Source organism: Lonchura striata, chromosome 6 (genome assembly GCF_046129695.1).
Source record: "Lonchura striata isolate bLonStr1 chromosome 6, bLonStr1.mat, whole genome shotgun sequence".
In the NCBI taxonomy this organism is placed as follows: domain Eukaryota; kingdom Metazoa; phylum Chordata; class Aves; order Passeriformes; family Estrildidae; genus Lonchura; species Lonchura striata.
Window position 1 is genome coordinate 10,880,699 of NC_134608.1, and position 21,759 is coordinate 10,902,457.

Consider the following 21,759-nt stretch of genomic DNA (forward strand, 5'->3'; position numbering starts at 1 on the left):
ATGAACATTTTGCTGGCTTGACACCCCTGTCACAATTTAAAAAAATAGATAAAATAAACTTCACAGTATTCAGGTTCTTACATTATCATTACCATGTTTTCTGGGGCAACATTAGGGCACAGTCTTTCACCACAAGACAACTGTCAGACATAGAGAATTCTCTTGTAAATCACACAAAAGATGAGTCTTACCACAGTAATTTATTTCTTAAAAATCTAATTTATTGCACTTTGTCTTAAAGCACAAACAAAACCAAAAACCTAAATACAGAAGTAAAAGTAAAAAAACCCATTCTAATTTTGTTGAAACTACCCTAAAAAGTAGTATGTAAGAGCTCTTGACACCAACTGAATATTAACGACCATAGCAAGGAACAGTATTATACAGTAAATAAACAACTAGCAAGCTCAAACCATTACTAAGATGATTCTGAAAAATGTAATACAAAAGTGTCACTATTAAATAATGCCATTGTACTTGAGCATCTGGTGCTTGGAGGGCACAGAAAAGTTGTTCTTTCTCATGTCCTTTCTCCAAAGTGATTGACTCGGGAGTTGCCATAAGATACTTTTAAGCTGAATTTCAGCTTCTTTGGGGTCCTCAAGACACCAAGCTATGCTTACAAGAAACAGACTGGGTTACTTCACAAGCTGAATCCATTACCATCCACTTCCAGACAGGCTAAAAGAATCCCTCTGGGGTAATCTCTGTATAGAGATGAGATTAGCAAAGAAGCAAACAATCTGTAAAAGGGAAATAAATCTGTCCTTCCTGTAGGACTGAGATTCAGCTGAGAACTGAAAGGCAATGCTATAAGTGCTACTAAAAAAAATGACGTAACTTCTCTCTCCACCAATTCATTCTCACCTTGCACCATGCTTGTTCCAAGTTTAGTGCACGACATGCACGAACTATTCTGAAAGAGAACAGAGGTTAAAAAGAAAACACATCCTTTTCCATTTGTATTGAATTCTGAAAACAGAAACATCCCCACTTTTCAACTCTTGGCCCTTCCTGAAGCTGGCTCTTTTACAGTATTGGTTAGCAGCTGCTCAAAACATTCGGATGATTTATAAGCTTATAACAAACACAAAGTAACTCCTCCGCCTACATACTGAACTCAGGTTCTCTCATCTATAATTCTATTGCTTAAAAAAGATGAGGTATCTTTCAAACAAGATTTAGTATAAAGAAAAATAAACTGCAATGATTAACTTAGGTTACTTCCCAGTTCATCACATACTTCTGTTGCAACATCTGTTAAGACACTTCAAAATTTAGCTAACATAGCTAAAAATCAGAATATTGTTAAGTATTTTCTCACAATATCACAATTTTTAATGGGATATATAGGTAATTCTATCAATTACCATTTTATTCTTAATAGATCTAAGTTTGGTACTCAAAACAATATGAGTCCAAATGTTAAAGCACTGGCTGGAGGCACAAATACAGCACAACAGGAATTATGAAAGCTGCCTTGTACATTCCTGCTTTGTACTACAAACTCAACAAGCGACCTCTTCTTATTCCAAGCTGGGACTCACCCCCAAAACTCTGTCAGCTTCCTGATGGCTACAGAAATGGGCAAAAGTCCCCCTGATATTAGCTGTAATCCAAACCTCTACCTTGTGAATGAAGCCAAATTATCAACAAAATTTCTGGAAATGGAAGGTTAGTATAGCCTTGCAATTATTTATATGGAAATGGATCAAACTAAGTTAATTCTGACAATACTGTGGAATCATGATGTTCTCAGATCTTACTAAGAAATACTTCACCATATTTTCTTCCATGCTGCAAGGAAAAAGAATTCTAAATATATGTACAAAAGTCAGGGAGTGATCCCATCAGTATGGTATGGAGTTCCAAATACAAGAAGAAATTGAGAAATGCTTAGTGTTTCCACTGTAGAGAAATATTTAATGCAACAGAATTCCTTCTCAAAATCAGTACATTAGTTGCATGCTGTTGTGAAGTACTCACTTTCATTGCTAGTAAGGTTAAGTTAAAAGTTATATTTCCAAAGGAACTTTTACAGTAGTACAGTATAACAATTGCAGTATGCCACACCTAAAGAGTCTCCCAAAAGATTATGCAACAAATATTAGAACTCACAGCTTTGGGGCTATTTAACAGGTCAGTTTTCCAATAGAAAAGTGCTAATATCACAGGTCCAATATGAGTGGCTTTTTGGTCCAATATTCTGTACATACATTACAGAAATTCTGTCCTTCTGTTTTTTCACTCCTTCACAAGCTTGACAGACTTCATATCACTTCCCATTCATCTTCCAAATCATCAGGGTGAAGCAGAACAGATGTGTCATTATTTTTCTGCAAACTATGGGCATGGCTAAAGGTCTTGGTGAGGCGCTGGAGCAGAGATCCTGAAGTACTGATTGCCCACAGTTCATCTAGATGGGTCACTGCAAAGCATAAATTATCCATCTTTTAATTACAGTAGCAGGTTCCAATTCTAAACACTGAATAAACAATATTTGGACCTGTTTTCCCAATTATACCCAGAGAAGGTTTTTACCAATGTGATAAAAACACTCTTGGTGGAACACAGTGTGTGTGGCTCTCCCTGCATATGGTCATCTTGAGCACCATCAGGTAGAGCTCAAAGCAGACATCACAATGTTTTGGACAGACTGCCATGCAGAACCAACTTGCCTGTTAAACGTGAGACATTCCCAGGAATCTTCTTCCAGTAGTCTCCTGCAGGGTTCTTGTCAGTGATGCCGTATCGGCGAGCGACGTCTCCGTTGGGGCAGCGTGCCCACACAGTCCTGGCACTCAGAGCCAGCTGGCAGGCCTGCAAACCTGCAGGGAGTTGGACATGAGGAGGGAATAATCAGGCTGTCCTGGACACTAAATACACCTGCAGAAAGTACTGCAGAGAGCAGACATCACGACTATAATAGTTTTTATATATTCTTACATGAAGCACTGGTGAACAAAAAAAGGTTTTTAACTGCAGGCTTGGTACTCCCTGCATCTATTGACCATAAGGGTTATCCCAACATGGATATAATTTGTTATGTGGCCACAGCCACAAGCAACATCCAATTAGAGGACCTTCATAACATGCTTTTGGAGCCCCCACTGTGTGTGACTACCACATGGTGAATAAGCCAACAATTACAATCTTAATTTGTGTAAAAATGGTTAACATTACAGACATTGTGGGCTCCTGCTCCCTCTTCACAAGAGTACTCCGCAACCAAGTGCCATGAGTTAATGCAGTGGCAGGTCTTTAAAAAGCAGACAGCATCAATGCACATTTACTTAGAAGGAAACAAAATTTAGTTTTATTTAAAGGCCATGGCAGAAGTGTAATTACCAAATCCATGACATATCCAGCACACAGGATTAGTAAAGATGTGAGAAATAGAGTAAGGTTTTTGTTATGCACATCTAGGTAGAAACCTCATGTGATATCACAATTAAATACAAAACCCCACAGTACATCAGTCTCCCTACTGCTTAGGAATTCTGCTTTAGTTTTAATTGAAAGGGAACTGTACCACTTACTAATTGAGTGGCAGCAGCTTGAAATAACACATCAGAAATTAATTTAAAAAATTGTACTTCTCCCAGTTAACTACTCAGTGTTATTAAGTAAAACCAAGGTACCTTTTAAAAAATAACCCTTATCAAACACTTGATTAAAAAAAAAATTTAGGCATTACTATCCAATTTAAAACGCAACAAGAAAAAAAAACTAAACAAAATAAAACCACTGAGAAAATGTCAGGAACAACAAGGAACTGATGCATTAATTTTTACCTGGTACATGTTCCCAGTCAGTGCCTACAGGCATTTCATCTGTAATTCCAACTCGTACATGGACATTCCATTTGCTATCAATTGCCCACAACATCTGATCATTTGGACTTGAATGAATGCTGACCAAGTTGATTCCTACTGGCTATAAAAATTAAACATAGTATTTAAACTTTGTACTACTGTATCTTTGTACTACTGTAGCATTTGTTGTTCATAGAAGTACACAAGAGCAATAAAATATTTACCAGATACTAAAGACAGGAAGAAATGTATCTGATATTTTATGTGCTATTGTACACAATTATCCATTTTCCAAGAACTTTAGCTCTTTGTAAGTGCAAAAGGAACATGAATTAACATATCAATACTGATAGTGATATTAATATTTAATGTTCAGTATTCAAGTCTAATAACGTTAGTATTTGCTTAACCACTGCTATTCCAATCAGCTACAGTTTGAACTGCAAGTTGGAAGAGGGAGCTCTTCCAATGAAATGCACAAAATGCAGTATTTTCCTCTTGCCTAACAGAAAGTTTTCCTAACATTACTAAACCTGCACTTTATTTCTAAGCATATTCTAAAGCAGTACATTTCTACAGTCTGAATGTCTCCTCTTTGCAATGAAATGATGATCTGCCTTCTTGCCTGTACTCCACTCTACGGGAAAACATCCATGGAACTCATTGCAGAGTACTGCAGTACTGGAGCAGCCACACTTGCAGGACATGATCCACAACACTGGCAAACATAAGTGAAACCCACTTCTCATTCTTCTCCCAGGTATGTCCTTATTCCACCTGCTTTTACAGAGATTTTACTTAACTCAAAATCAGTAGCACTGACATAACATCATGACTTTGTAGCAAAACCTATAATCTAATCAGGTTGGATGATTGCAAATATCCTGCAAAACGTGGACTTTGAACAAAACATGGATTTTAAACAAAAAAGCTTTTCTCCACAGCAGCCTAGTAAAGGCACTGCAGAAGACAGTATGATGTCTGAAATACATAATCTCCTCACAAAGCAGCACTGCACTCCTTGCTTTAGCCTCATGGGCATAAGCTGAAATTTCACAGTACTAAATAGAAGAGCAAGTAGCTGTCTGTATGTACAAACCAAGGGATACAGAAGCATGATCTGCATGTATATATAAGCACACAGCCCAATCCCATATGGGCCTTCTGTGTACATAAAAGTTACCTGCTTAGGTTTTGCTTTTAAAATTTTGGTGCTGACTTGGGTCTGACCGAGCTACAACCAAGTCTGACTTGCATCACCAAATCAACCCTGTCTACTCAGGTTTCAAGGCCCTTGACAGACTATCTTCTCATGTTTTCCTCTCATTAGGTATTTGCCCTTCACTGGAAGCTTGAGGGTGGTAGAGGCTTGATCAAGTATTTACTTGTGGTCACAGCAAATTCACAAGTGGCTGCAGTTTGAACACTTAGAAGTGAAGCCACTAATTGTCTTGAAAAGCACTGACTACACAGAATACCACCTGCTTAGCTACTTTCAGATTGGTATGAAACTACTGTTTTGAACAAAAATCTCAAACAAACAAACAAAACCCAACCCCAAAACAACAAACCACACCAAAAAAACTCAAAACATATCCAAAACCAACCAAGCAACCCATCAAATGCCCAAACCATGCTAAAAACAAGACACCCCAGAACCCCACACGATTTTCTCATTTGGACTTCTGCCCCTTTTCTGGAAGTGATCCCTACTCCTGGCCCAGTTTCCATTTCTCCCCTCCATTTTTTATTTGCTTCTTTCTACAGCCACCTTGACTCTCACTCCCCCCCTGTCTCTGCTCACGTTCCCACAGCACTGCCATGGGGCAGTGCCTCACACCAGTGCAGTTTCCTGCTCACCACATCCCTCAGCACCCTCCTGCTCCTGTTTTACAATCCCATGTTTTACACAAGGAGCTGGGCAGTTACTAACTTGTGCAGGCTGAAGTACTGCATGAACAGGACACCTTTGCCTTTCACACTTTTTTTATATTTCATTTTTTCGAATCCACTTATCTCCTTCTTACCACATTCTTCTAAATAGTCACCTCTTTCTTAGGTTTAGGACTTTCTGTCACCTTTCCCCCATGTCCTTCACACCACAGATTGACAGTGTGTCTGTCTATGCTCTGCAATACACTTCATGCTCTAACCAGGGTCCATCCCAAACTGTGCCTGACACCTTGGTGGGACTTTTGCTGCTGAACTGTTGAGATTGGTGCACCTTGCTCCCCACTCTCATATGTCAGGATCCCACACCTCTCTTCTACTCTCATTTGTCTAGAAGAGAATTCTCTGAGAAAGAGCTGGAGGAGTATTTCCATCCAAAAAGACTTACTGAGTGCTTAAACCTGCCACCTAAGCCTCTGCATTATTAAAGATTTACAGGTAGTGGAAGCTAAAAAAAGCAGAAGGAAGAGGAGGAAACACCCAAAAAGAGGAAACACCCAAAAGGAGAGCCACAAAAGGAGTTGTATGAATCTCAGCTAAATTGCTCCTGATACCACTGCAGGCTCAAGTGTAATCAAAGCAATTACTTCTACCCTATTCTGCACCACCAACACATCTAAATTCCAATAATCAAAATCAAAATAATGTGTTTAAAAGCTTGGCCAAATATTCCTCTCATTCTTTGCTTTCCTAAGTGAGCTCACTTCATCTTTAAGTTTCCCTGCCTCTCTGGGTATTTAACTTCCAGTTTCTCTTCCTTTTTCAGGCTAGTCAGCCCTTTCTGATAACCTCACATAATAAAACAATCCTCTTACTACTACTGCAAAGGATCCAGCCAATTGCTCTACTCTCCAGCTTTCTGCTGTGGAGCAGCCAGTAAAGGACACAGCTGACAGGACACACAGTGACATCATTACATACAACAGCTTTTGGCACAAACCAGGAAATTTGTTTGGAAACAAATACAGGCAATTCTTAGAGCCTGCTGCAAAGGTTTGACTTCTGGCTTATTTTTTACCCAGAAAGCAGCCACCTACAAGAAGGTACTCTCATGGCTACCACAGTAAGGTAGATAAAATTAATTTTACATTTTCTTGACATAATGAGGTATTTTCTTAGAACAATCATGCTGATGTTATCTCAGCTATCTCCCAATTTCACTAAGTTTTAATTACCATAAGCATGCTTTAAGTATTTTATAAGTTATATAACAAGAAAATCTCTACAGCTGCAGTTAAAGGTTAAATAGAGTTGTCTCATAGCACTAAAGAAAGATATCTGCAAATTCATAAATCTGCTGATAACATTTAGAGACTGATAACCATGAAAGTTGATAAATTATTTCAGCGTAGCCTTTACTCAGCTGGTTTAACTTCCAACTGTGAAACATGTCCTATTTGTAATTTCCTGGAGAATCTGGAATTTTAAAGTACCTTGCAGCAGTCTCTCAGCCTTCCTGCTCTGACGCACCTGTAAACTGTCTATACATTTATCCACAATGTAATCACCACTGTGAGAGATCAACTTGTTATGGATCATTCATGGATCCAGTGCTATTTGAAAAAAATTGCAGAAGGTTGTTTTTCTGTTACTTGGGGTGCCAAACATTTCTAAACTCTAAAAATCTCACAAGTCTGACGGGTTTAGCCAGTCAGATCTGAATGCAGATTCCCCACCCTCTGGTGCCTTGGATACAAACACCCCAGTCACTCCCTGTCTTTTGATATGAAGAATTTCCCACCAGGACCATGGACTGCAACACTATCAAGTATGTCCTTTTCAACATTAAAGTAATATACTAAGAGCTGTGGATATATTTGTTGTCTGCTACAAATAAAACCAAAGAAAACCAGCTCCTCATGTCTGTTGTGAAAAATGAAATAAACTTGAAGGAATCACATAACTGGCAAATTGTTGATATCAGGAAACAATGTCTACGCTAAACATATTTAAGTTACCAAGTTGTCCATTAGCTGTATAATTCGGTGCAAGTTACTGCCTCTCTTTCTGCAAACCACAGAGAAGTAAGTTGCAGTGTAAGTATTTAACTTCAACAATAGTATCAAACAAAATCCAAAGTAAAAACTAACACATTTCTCCACCCAGTCTCCCCTACATACTACTCAAAAGTTTTATCTTCTTGGTCACAGTTGAACCCAAATGGCTAAAGTTCCCTGTCAAGGAAGAAAGGACAAACACACGCACACAAAAAAGGCACCAGAACATTTTCCACGTCACTTTTCAGAAGCACAGAGTCCACATACCAGCAAACCTCCATTATCTCTGTTCTGCTTCAAATATCCAGGATAAGGAAGACTAACATAACATTATCAGTCGGGCAGAGCCTAATCCTTTTTGTAACAGGTTGGTGGCTACATTCAGCACAAATGTTTTCCTTGCCTTCAAAAGAAAAAGCAGAAACACCTTCAGCTGGTCCAGGCCAGCATGTAAGGTCACATGAGGGATACTTCTCACACTCCTGAGTATTATGAGTGTATCAGACTAATCTGTTTTCATGACTACCAACATCCAGACCCTCCAAATGAGGATAACAAGAATGCAATTTAGAGAGACTCTCCCGCAATAAAGACCTATTTACATATTATTTTCCGAGGTCCACTTAAATGAAGCCTTTTCAGCATTAGCTTGCTAAATTAAGTGCTGCTTTTTTCTCTGCAGAGAAGTTCAAGGCATTATACAGGAGCAGTAAAGATCAATCTGTTTGGTCTTCCTTGATGCCACACGTTCTTCAGTAAAGCTGGCATTAAATTGTCAGAAAAACATAACTATTTATTGTCTGTACAACTGGAGCATTATTTTCCTCAGAAGCCTTAGAACAACAACAGGACCCTTTTCCCCACTTTCTCCCTTCAGTGAATAAAAGGGACAAAGGTCTTAGTTGGGTACTTCCAACCAAGGAGGTATCTACTCTGCTGTCTATGACTAGCACAGTCTGGAAGGCAAAGCAAAGCCAAGGAGGAAATCCCCTGACCTCTCCCTTCTGTCAGCTCTAAATTTTTTACTCCAACTTTTTTTTTTTTCTTGCAGAAACATAGGAAAGACAACAACATATGGTATTGAATCATAGAAAAGATCAAACCAAACCCATGCAACTACTCACCACATTCTCAACAGAACCATAAAATACTTTAAAAATACTTAGTACAACTGTTCCTTAGAAGCAATTAAAAAAATAAATAATTTTAATTACATGTAACCACTTTAGAGACCATACAAACTCCAGGCCTAATCAGGTTTGCCCAACTGTCTTCTCTTTTATAACTAAGATTATAACCTGTAATGTAGGAGATAAGCCCTCTGTAATTACCACTACAGGTATTTTTAATTACATATTGAAGAACTGAACTATTAGGAAAACAAGAATTAATTATTTACAGAAATGTGCGTTAAGTAAACACTAAGTGAAAATTCCCAGGAAAGAGAACATAATTTAACACTAGGTAATAAAACCCTTGTATAAGCAAACCTGAGTAACCAAGGCTTTTGTTTTTTTTATAAATACACTTTTAATGAGCATCAGGAAAACACCCTCTGATGCAACCTATGCCTGGAAAGTGCCCCTCTTTAGTTTTTGAAACTTAAATACCTTACCAAGGAGAGAAAGCATTTTTGGGGATTATAGGGAAGGGTCTTCAAGCTCCTAATTCAAGGTCAAAGGGTCTGATATGTTCATCATATATCCCAGGGTGTCTCCTTGCTCTACCCATGCATTTTTATACCACAGTGCTTTTATTTTTCAATAGAATAACTCTGAAAAACTGTCAAAACACAATGACAGTTGTGGTTACTTTATTTACCCAACTGAATGTTAGATATATTTCTTCATCTCTCTGAAGAATAATTAAACATCTAATTCTGTGTTAACTAACCAAAATATAGGAATATTGGAAGAGTTGCAGGTATGAGGAAGTTCCAAATAATGACCAAACTGAAGTATGAAAACTGAAGGTTCTCTTTCCCACAACTGCTGTTTTAAATGTAAGCCAGCCTTGTCAAAAAGTAAATACACCACCTTGAGCTCACGTTTTAGAAGGACACAGAAGGACTGCCTACTGAATTTTCTGGCTGTACTGCTCGTTGGGCTCTTTCTGTGACCTGGGGCTTCTGGTGCTGATAATAATTGCTATCTCCCACGACAGGCCACACGCCTGCTTTTCTGAACACGGAGATAGCCGTGCCTTAAAACAACCAGCAGAAGGCTAAAACTCCAAAGCAGCAAACTACAGTGAAATACAGTGACAGCAGTTTTCTTAACTAGCAACAAGGAGGAAGATAATAAGCACGACACTCAGCAATGGAATCAGCATGAGGCAACTTCAGAACAAATGCTGAAATTGCATTTTTTTCAGCCTCTAAAAGCAACTTTTATGTAACTTACAATTACTTAAGATAGGCATGCCTGTGAAGAATAGCACAGACTTGAACTTAAACATTATGGCATTCTAAATCAGCTAAACAAAAGACACAGCTGCAGAAGCTTTGATCTCCTGTACTTATTTGCAACCCACCTTGAGACAGCTGCTCTTACTACTGCCAAACAGCTTTTCTCTACATCATCTTGGAAAGTGCAGTCCTCCAGGAAAATCTTCTCCCTATTAATGTCTTCAGAGGCCTCACATGAGTGAAGATATATAGAACAGACTAGTTAGTCTGTTCTAGAGAGAACCAGGCCTAATGACTGTATTACTTCTCTAACCTAAGCAGACTTTGGTTAATAAAATATATTTTCTCTGAATCTCATCTCAGCACTCCAAAGCAGAACTCATGGTAACTCGCAAGATGTCTGTGCAATGGCTGAGTAATGCAAGTTGGTCTGTGCTAGTGAAAACCACTGCACTTGGAAAGAACAGGCATGTGAATAGTGCATTGGAAAGAACAGAGACTTCCATTACAAGGATGTTCAGAAGTAGATGATGATTCTGAAGTAAAAGTTATAAAGCATTTTCAACAGAAAAATTTCCTTCTCCTCTAAATATTAAATTCTTGAGGATCATTCAAACAAACCTTTCCTGCATTTTAGTTTAACTTTCATGTTGAGGACTGCTCACCACTTCATCCTCTAAGTACCACTTAATGCAGAACTGGCCTTAATAACAACAGAAATCAAACTGAGAAATGCAAAAGCAAGGCATATGCAGAAGAAAGTCCCCAAATCCACAATAAGTGTTCTGTAAGGTAAGCAGAATTTTATCTAAATAAAGGAAACAAAACAAAGATGATGATAACTGTTTCTAACAAGTCTAACACTCATCTTTAAGGCACAACCAACTCCTTACCTTTTCTTGACATATGTTCAATGTGAGGTATTGGAAAGACGTTAAATCTATCCTGCAGTGATTTTTCAGAATTACAGATAATTTGCCTAAATTTTAAATGGCATTTTTAGACTACCATTTGCTTCATAGTTTTAATAGTTTAATAGCTGTGGAAGCATGAACAGCCTTAATTTAGTTTTTTGGAAGTCTGTGTGCAAGTTAAAAATAGCTCCTCCTACATCAATAAGAATTTCTACTACCTGTGAGAATTTCTCTTAGCTATGATATCAAGCTTAAAGTACAGGGACACAATCATCAGGCTGTTTATGGGAAGGGCAGTAAGTCAAAAGTTCCTCTAACTTGAAGCACACAAAATTCAGACGACACTTTTATGGCAAACTAAGTCAAGCAGTGCTCGTCTGCTGAGACACTGGCAACTACAAATAAACAATTAAAGCTTTATGCAGTAGCTAAACATTTCCCTAAACAAACCCCTTGTACTCTGTAGCTCAGACAAGCTATGTGAATATTTAAACAAACCTCTGGATTTAATAGCATCACTTTTTCAATTCTATTCTCTATGAAATTTGGTTACAAATTAACAAAGAGCAGCAATTAAAGAAGTGACAATAAAATGTCTCATTCTATTTTTAGAGTGAGGCTGATTATTTACAATGAGTAGATGATTAGTCACTCATTACAAATATTTGTTCTGTTTCCTTTAATTTTGTCAGATAAAGTTGTTTATCTGATAGATGCATTGATGTAAATCTGAGAAGGTGGCTTTTAAGGCCAGTTTTTAAACTGTGGGAAGAGTTTCTCAACTTTTTCAGAAGGTACCAGAAATCAAAGCTTAAATGTTCAAAGAATTATTTTCAAACAGTTCAACTTGGGGAGACCTTTGAAAGCAATTTAAAGACTCTTACTTTTTGATCAAGTTCTACCCTTTAATAATCTAAATTAGTCTTACAGTCTATACTAATTTTCTATTTTATTTTTAGTTATTTTTCCTTTAGGCCAGAAATAAGAAAAGCATTAAATCATAATAAAGATACAAACATATAAAAAGATACTCTATATTATCTACATACATAGTATTTGTATTTAGTGTTCTTTTTTTTTAATTCAATTTTTTATATATGTAAAAATATGTATGTATTTTGAAACGTGTTACAACAGATGATAGTTTTATCCTCCATGTTAACAATAGAATGGAAAAACATTTTCTATTTCCTCGCCTAAAATAATTTCATCAAAGCATTTTGATTAGTTTTGTCAATGTCCTTGAAGCAGCTTTCAAAAAGCTGCTCAACTACATAATTATTTTACTTCTAAGACTGCAGAATGAAATTGATGAATCACAGAAACCAGCTATATATAAACTACTACTGCTCAAGATACTCTAATGATGTTATCAACCACTTCTGAAGTACTGGATAAAGTAAAAAAGAAGGAGGGCAGAGAACAAATAATATTTTCTTCATCTCAAGAGATGCTTCAGTAAGGAGGGACAGAGAGATGAGTTACAAATGAGAATGGGTTTAGTCTTAAGAAAAAAATACAGCATCACAAAGTCAAAGACTGAACTTAAATTATATTCACTCATTTTAGCATGAGCAAAATCTCATCAAAACTGCAGTCTGTATACTTTTGTGAAGTTATGCAAAGATGATTGCTGTGCAACTGCAGCACTCCTTTAAGGAGAAGTGACACCATAAAAGCAGAGTCTGCAGCTGCTCACAAGCTGCTCCTGAGTCATGAGATCTGGGACAAGTCATATTGGCTCTGACATTTACTAGGGAATGAAATATCCATAGCTGGTTTTAAATTGCATTATTTGAGAGTGTTCCTGTACTTGAAGCAAGTGAAAAACAATTTTCATTTCCTTCTTCAAACAGAAAATGGCTGAATCATTCACAAATACTTCTTACAGTATTTCTGTTGTTCTGAACATAAGAGCAAAGCAGCATGAACTGTGCCAAAGTCAATTAAGGGACAAAACAGTAAGGTGTTCCTAATAAGCAAATATCATTAAATTAACAGTTCATTATTCAGACATCATGTTGTATTTGGAAATACTTTTAAAGTTCACATATTTTCTTAGTTTGCATTAAGCCTCTGCAAAAGCATGAATAGCTGCTTGTTCAATGACTTGTTTTAACATGCTGGAATTGTCTCAAAACAAGCATGCAACCCATGAGTTTTAATCTTCTCTGCATGCAATGTTTGAATTCTTGCCCCTTCACATTGATCCATTAAATTTGCCATGTCAGGAGTTGGCAAGATAACAGGAAAGGGAATGACACTGCTCTGGGTATCAGAAGGTTATAATTTTTGGAAGGCAATATCATCCAGCTTTGCTGATAAGATTATGGGAAATAATTTGATTTTTCAACCTCGTCCATTTTCTACTTAAGGAACTCACTGCCAAATCATGAGCCACAGCAAATCCCAATTCTTGTAAACATCTTTGTATTGAGTAGTTTAATCTACTTCGGTGGAGGCATAGAGAACCACTTAGTACAGAGAAAATAGTATCAGCATAGAGAAACAGCTTTTTGGGCTACTCCCCTGAATAGACGTTTGGTAACAAGATAGTACGCAAGTTTAATTCCGTGTCTCTTGGCAAACTCAGTTTAAATTGAATACTTCTTCCTCTTTTCAGAATACTGCCTTTATGGGAGACATCATCACTGACACCTTGAGTCTTGTCTTGCTGCTGCCCTTGCTAGCAGGGACAAGTTGTTACATCACAAAGACCCACTTGCAGCACACCAAGCACAAGCACTGTAACCAAGTCCTTTTTCCAACTGATACTGGCACCTATTTATCAGTCTGCCCTGTTATCCTGCAAAATAAGTTACCATTTCTCCAGAACCACATTACAAAATGTACAGAATTAGTCATCTAACCAGTGCTGTGCTAATTGATGGGATCCATATCTGCAGTTTTAATTTCCCTGTTCCCCTGCACTTCCTTGCTGTTACACCCTGAGATACACAAGAGCCAAAAACTTGCTGATGAGAGAGAAGCAGAACTAAAAGCTAATGATGTAAAAACCAAATAAATGATTGCAACTCCACTGCCACAGATTTACTTCTATTTCTTAATGTGTACTTTTGAAAGTACTACACATTTCAAAATCTTTAAGAGAAATGCTGCAACATCATAGAATGTCAGTCAAGTATGCAAACACATCCAGTGCTACTGTGCTAGACCAGCAGACAGTTCAGTTCAGGTGATTTTGTGCCAAGGAGTAAAGAATGAAATCAGTAGTCAGAGGTCAGCTCCATTACAGTAACCCACAACAGAAATTACTTCCATTTCATAGATTAACTTGCAAAGTATTAGAGCAGCAATGAAAGCAAGCACTGCGGTTAAAGGAGAGATTTAAAAAGAAAACAATCAAAAACTAAACAACAGACACTGGAGAAACAGATTTTGTCAGTTTTCTGTATTTTTCAAATATGCTTCCAGGTTACTTTAGGAGGCTTCTTTCAGTTCTGACCCTCCCAGCTGGGAGGTAGAAAGGATATAAAGTTTGCTCATTCTGGTAACAAGGGAAAAGAGCTGCAGTTGTACTGCATGCTTACAAACCACTGCATGACAAGGAAAGTCCCTGAATTTAGGCACAGCACCCTAGCAAGCATCCCAGACTCACAAGGGTGAGAATAAAAGAAGAGGGAGGCAGGCACTTCAGCACCACGCCACGTGAGCAGAACCTTCCTACACTCTGCTCTGCACTGTTTGCCCATCCAGCCTCTTGCTTAGCACACACAGGGTACTCAGCATAGCTCAATGCTACACTCTACCATAAAACCTAGCTCTACTGTTTTCCATGAATTCTAAAATTACTGTTTTATTGTTTAGCATAGAGCTAAACCACTGGGTTACAAAGAATTGCAATCAACATTTTACCTGTATAGGTGGCTCGATCATTATCCACGCGGGAAGCATCAAACTCGGGTTAAGAGGTTGAGTTCCTACACGGAAATAAATGCCACCATTGGTGTCACAGGCCCAAACATGCTGATTTCCACAGGTCAAGCTGATCAGCTTTACACCACCTAATAACAAAGAGATTATTAGCAACCTGGCATTTTCCTTTTAAATTCAGCTAAAAAGCACAACTTGTATTTAGACTTCATTGTATTAAACAAGCTTTAGTCACAGAAAAATGATTAGAAGTTAATACAACTTGTGGGAGAATAAAAAAAAATTGCTGGATACAATGAACAAAATCAACAGGTAGTACATATGTGAGAAATTTCTCTTCTAAACCTAAATGTTTTAGACATAGGAGAGTGCAATTTCTAAAGCACATTACAATAACCAAATTCAAGCAGGGAACCATTCCATGACAAATGTTATCAGTGCCTAGACAAACTTTCACATGACCTAATGTGAACTCTTCTCTGTAACTGGCCATGCTTGGAGACTTTTAAAGGTGTCAATCTGATAATACAGTCAGCAAAGAACATTCCTAACACCAACAGCATTTCAAAAATATGAGAGCATATGGGTTATGCATTTTAGCGTTAACATACCAGTGTCACATCTGTAAATAAAGGAACTGATTATAAAATGGATTAATATTCACCACTGTAAATATTTATTACACCAATCTCAAATGTGTAGCAGTATTTTAACCCTGTCAGCACCATCAAAACAAAGCTGCCAAATAAGTGTGTGTTGGAATTTTGATATGGTTTGTGTTTGGGCTTAGTCTAGATTCCTGCAAAGATAGTAGAGATACAAACCTGGTATTTTAAACTAAAAAGAACTGCTAGTTAACTGTCTACTGAAACTTACTCTTTCAAATTAATTTTAAAATAGCCACGTGACATAATGAATCTAACATTTGATTTCCTATTTTCACCCCATGTTGGACAAAACAAAGCTAAGTAATGGAAAACAAGTTCCAAAGATAGTGGGACCCAAGCAGTACAGATCCACTACAGAAGAAATGCTCTGGTCAGACTCCAAACTAAAGATTCTAAAAATAGGCCTTGCTGGTTAACTGAACATGCCAGTGCTGCCTGGGATATCCCATTCTTGGTAACAGTTCTGTTTTCAGGATGTGAAATTTGGCAACAAATCCTTGTAAAGTGCATGAGACACAGCATTCCTTAAAGAGGGGCTTGGAATTTTATCCCACAGAGTGCAAGTTCAAAGTATTTCTGCAGAATGCAATATTCCCAATTGTTAGGGCTTGCTGTGGAAAGAACAGGAAACAACAGGACAACACAGCTTTATCTTTTAATTATGTGTAGTAAACAGATCTCATTAAGCAAAATTATTTTATCTTCTGAATCACAGGAATAGAAATCAACCTCTCACATCCCAAAATTTCCTTTACCCAGACAACTTCATATAAAAACCAAATGACAAACAAAAACTTCTACTGCTCAGGATGAGAACATCTACAGCAACTTTCTTTTGTAGACTTGAGACTTGACTTTGAGCTGCAAAGCCAAAATCTTTCTTAAAACCTCATTATTCCTTCTAGTAAAGTATGTCTCGAAGCAATGGCTTTGTCACATGATACCTCAGCTGTCCAAGTGTTCTGATCCAGACAAGCATCAGGCACTCAAACATGGAATCACATATCACCTACCCGGCATAGCTGGAATCACTTACGTCTACAGTACAATTTGATATTCAAAAACACAACTCTTATGTAAATGTTTTGGGATTTCTCCCTCCTCCCACTTACCATTTGTATCTTAGGGCAAGGTCACGTTAACCACATTCACCAACTGTTTTAGAGCAAGTAGCATGAACCAGCAGCATTGTTTATTGTTAAAACCTAAAGGTCATTCTACTGTGTTTAGAAACCTTGATAGTGATAGTGGAATGCTAATCAAAATAATCTACCAGGTGCTACTCCCAGTACATAATGTAAAAGGCAAGATACTAACAACATAATAAGAATATTTCAACCTTAATGATGGTAAACCCCATCACTTCCATATGGAATTCTGAACTGCACCTTACAGAAAGTTGTTCCCACCCTGCCTGCCCTCGCAGTCACAATCCTAATGTTTCTGGAGTAAACTTAAACATACACTTGACACAACATTAATAACTCTTCAATTTTTTCAGCCCCATTAGAACAATAAAGGCTTTTCTATTATAGCCATGGATATGCACTTGTTAAGCAGTGATGTACCACATGCAATTAAATGGAGGAAAAACACCTAAAACATTTTCACATTTCAGTGCTAACCCACAGTGACAGCTACAGTGGAGTGTTTGAGTATTTGCTGACCCCAAATCTCTTCTCTGCCACCACCATGTGCCAGAGCTGACAGAACAGCTGAATGTAATGGTTGAATTTCTGAACTGCTGAAGTTCACAAGCCAGGTATTACAGTCAGCTAGCACCAATTGCACTGATTTCCTGTATGAATTCTTTTGAGATTTTCAGACAGTGTCCAGAAGTTACTTATTTTTTCAGTTAAACAGTTCCTGTCTAAACTGCTAGAAAGCAGTGCTTTATGAGAAGAGTTTCAAACCACACAGAAGAACAAAGTGGACAAATATATCCTGTAGGTCAGTAAAAGTAAAAGGCATTAGTTTTTAAACTATGGTATGATGAGTGATTTGGAACCAATTCATCAGATCTGAAAAATACCTGGTGTACAACTGAAAAACAAGTTAATTTTAAAACACCTGTTTTAGAATTTTTACATGAAATATTATAAACTATACACTAAAATTGTACATGTGGCTTAAACTCTACCAGCTGTGTCTGCCTTTCCTTAAACCTTAAGTTAAAATTGCCTGTCTCTTATCAGACCAGTCATGAACAGAACACTGCCATCAAAAATGGAAAAATTGCAAACCAGTTGAATTATTTTTAAAATGATGAGAGAATGGTGCACAGTCTCAATTTCCTTTACCTTCACCTGAAATAGGAGTGCAGATTAGCACAAATGTAAGAATGTTCTAACAGTTAGACTATTAAAGACATAAATCTGATGAGAATATTATTCATGAAGTTGGCAAATAACCTGATTACCCCAGAGCCAAACTCCAAAATGTGACTACATTTCAATGATCAAATCATGGTCAAGCACCTAAGCAAATGAAAAGAGCAGATAATCAGCATCACATTCTAAACATTATGCTGAATGATTAAATCACTATAAATCTGAACATGAGTGTTATCAGCTGCATCATTCATGAATGATTCAACTCTTGGAGCACAATTCTTCCTTGGCAGGAGTTAAAAATGTGTTTAACCATAAAATTCAGATGTTTGTGCCCAAGATCAGGTGATTATGGCTGCACTGAGGTACAAGATCCAGCCTAGTTAAAGCTGCTGGAGCCCCTGCACCATGTCAGGCTGAGCCACTTCAGACTGACCAAGTGCAAGATGCACTGAACTCACACCAAGTACCTTGCAAACAGAAAACTTCTTGCCTCCAAGAAAAGGCTAACCAGAAAATTATTTGAAAGCCACATCTGTTCCTGATATTTTACCATCCCCTGCCAATAGGTACTATTTAATCCAGCAAATGTTATATTCTACATCAATAAACTAAAAGATACTTCTGGAAAATATGGTGTGCTAAGAGACAGTCTACTCAATAAAAATGTCATACCTAGTTGGGAGAGATCCAGTTTTGTCCAATGCATCCCTGTTGGGCAGCTGGAAGAAAGTGTTCTGATGAATATCTGCCCAAGACTATCCAAGCCCCAAATGGCATCCTGGCAGGCAGAGTAGTGCACCATTTCAGCCTCCGGTGGCAGCTGCACCGTAGAAGGACGAAAATGAGGGTTCTGATCACTGACACAAAACAGATCCTTGTTGCTTTGGCACAGCCACAAAAAGCTTCCTGCGGAAAGGACATTTGTGTTAATAAAATAATTCCTAATCCACTCTGAGAAAGCTTACACATCTCCTTTTTCTGAAAAAAAAAATCAGTACATCTGAAGGCAAAACTAAAGCTTCTTGGCTATACTCATAGTGTAAGGCTTTGAAGTACAAATACACATCCTAAGCCCTTATTTAGGCACTTAAATACTCCATTTCTCAAATAAAAGAAGTAGTAAGTGATCTCATTTTAAGAAATGTTTCATTTGAAGGAACTAATAGAGAGAAGACACATGTAACAGTGCACTATCACCTCTCTTTATTCTTTTGCTCTTTTATATCCTTGATAATAGCCTCTGAAAAGCAGCATTCTTTTTCAGCTCTAAACCACATTTTTTCCACTAAAGCCAGTGTACTTAGATAATGCAATTGCTAACTACTGTAACCAGCAGTTCTGTTCCCTGACAGGGTCTCACTTTTACCAATAATGGGCAATTTTGCTGCAGTAACTGCACTCACAGAAGCACTTGGTTACTACAGGCATTTCAGCAAAGCATGCTCTGAAACTTCCAATTACAAATTCTGGCAATTCGTGCTTTGGCAGTTTAGGAAGTTGCTACTCCTGAGGACCACCCATTTCTTGGCTGGATGCCACTCCACACCAAAGGTGAGAGTGATTAATACGTTATTGTAATCTTCAGTAGTTTTACAGATATACTTCCACCCTACTGCAACTATTTTAGATCCCTGCAAACAGAAAAGACAACAAAAATCTGAAGTAATTCAGGATATATAATTACTTACACCATCAATTCCACTCTGTTTAAAAATCACATACACTTGCACTGTTGATTTACCAACCTTCATTAGATGAAGCCGGGGAAGCCAACACAAAAATCCATTTTGTGGCAGAAGCAGTACCACGAGGCACAATATTATTCCAATATGTGCCTTGAAAGAAAGAACAAGTGGCATTAATAGGAAACACCCTTTTCTGTTAAAATGTGTTATTTCAAATTTAGAAGAAATTCTATTGCAATCAATTATTAAATATATTTTAGACAAGATTTTCTATTAAAATCTTCCAAGATACTGTTAGGGGGAGGGGGAAGCCTCCTCCTGACACCTATGTAAACACACACAGAGGAAACTGGGAATGCAGAAGAGGATAAAGAAGAATATTAATGGTCCTCAACAGGGGACCAATTTGATGATGAGGTTAAACAATATCCTAGATGTACTGTTAGTGTTTACCTAAACAAAGAAATGTACCAAAAATGTATTGTATTTTGAGAACTGTAGCAAGAAAAATAAAGCAATCCCTCTGTTGGCACTAAAAACCCATAACATTAGTGTCTTGCACAGTCACGCTCATCATGAGCCAGACTCCATTGTGCAAGATAAAATAGGTTCAGAAGCTTAAGATTGCCTTATCCCAGAGAAGAGACAAATGTAGGTGTTAAAAGCAGTAACTTGTGCACAGTTCACTGGTTGATAATGACTCTTTCATGAAAAATATTTCTCTTTAAATGAGAAAGTATTTAAGACCAAATGCTAATGAATAATTTAATTTAATTTTTAAGTAAGTTAAAGCTGCCCTGACTTGCCATGGGTAATTTCTGTGGTGACAGAATTGTAGTTATTTATTTCCATCTATTTAATATTCTTAACTTAAAAAATAAAGATGCAAAAGCACACCAACCTATTAAATTTCCCTTTGCTACATGGAATTCGTTTTTGCCTGAAGAGATCCAGACTCCACTGCCATTGACTCCGAGGAGGCTGGGCTGACACTGAAGCTGCTGTGACCAAAATGCCATTCGAAGCTTGTCAGCCACCTTCTCCACAGGTGCCTGAGCTGCTGTTGCCACTGTGTGAGTTGCCTGGATTATGGTCTGGAACAGGCTGCACTGGTCAAACATTACATAATCAGTGATGCTTACCTAGGGGAAAAAGAAAAAAGTGCTCTTGATAATTAGTTAAGCTGCAGGGTGAACTGCACAATCTTTCACCAGAAGCTTTTTTTAGAATTCAAAGTGTAGGAAGGGAAAAATAAAAATGGTACATTTTGAGTAACTGTCTTACTAATAAGCCAAAATCAGTATTAAAACACCAGCACACAACTCCTTTCTATCCAACAATCCATTTAGAAATCTGCATTTTACGATACCCCTTTGTTTTAGGATGTATCCCTCTAAAAACATGCCAAACTCTGCAAACTAAAAGGTGAATTTTCAACTTCTCAAAGGAAGAGAAACTTGTACAGTGTAGGAATTCAAACCACATGACAAACTTGGATGCAACACTCCTTTGCAACTACCTCATGGACATTTTAATTCACAGTGCAGAAGGAGGTCTAAATAAGCAATTGCCCAATTCTGTCATGGACAACTAGGTTGGCAACGCTCTGGGATACTCCTAAAAAGGAACGAAATTTCTAAGAGCACAAGAAGAGCAGCAGTTTGCCAATAACCTCAAAGCCAAGCTACTCATGATGCCCACATGCAAAAAGGGATTATACATGCACATAGACCAAAATTCTTCTAAGGTAGCATATAGACATATTTTGAGTAAGACCGTTTTTGTACTCCCTTCTTCCCCACCCCTATCTCTGGAGAAAACAAGAAAAGCTGGAGAAACCAGAGTCAGGAATCCCAAATCAATACCAGACAATAATTGCAGTAACTGAGCTGGTTTCACCCACATGAACTGTGTCTGAAGCAAGAAGCTCCACATGGCTCAAAGAAACCTCAACTGAATGGAAAAATGTGAAACACATTCTTTTGCATGGTGACTTATTATTTGTTTTCTCTAGCTAAGGAAAAGGATGGGCACTAAAAGACAAGAGAAGAGGCTGCATTCAGCAGTCAGATTTGATGCTCTGCCTCAACAGCGTG

General features: G+C 37.7%; 1 protein-coding gene across 3 annotated transcripts in view; it reads right to left on the bottom strand.

Moving 5' to 3' along the window:
* Positions 1-1,902: 1,902 nt before the first annotated feature.
* TECPR2 (tectonin beta-propeller repeat containing 2) overlaps positions 1,903-21,759 on the bottom strand; it is a 41,260-nt gene continuing 21,403 nt past the window's right edge. For all 3 annotated transcript variants that reach the window (XM_077783956.1, XM_077783955.1, XM_077783957.1), the window contains 7 exons: positions 20,565-20,805; positions 19,724-19,813; positions 18,651-18,884; positions 14,960-15,108; positions 3,795-3,936; positions 2,679-2,828; positions 1,903-2,428 (listed from right to left, as the gene is read on the bottom strand). In XM_077783956.1, coding sequence (XP_077640082.1) covers positions 2,271-2,428; positions 2,679-2,828; positions 3,795-3,936; positions 14,960-15,108; positions 18,651-18,884; positions 19,724-19,813; positions 20,565-20,805 — 1,164 coding nt within the window. In that variant the 3' untranslated portion in view covers positions 1,903-2,270. The remainder of the gene's footprint in view (positions 2,429-2,678; positions 2,829-3,794; positions 3,937-14,959; positions 15,109-18,650; positions 18,885-19,723; positions 19,814-20,564; positions 20,806-21,759) is intronic.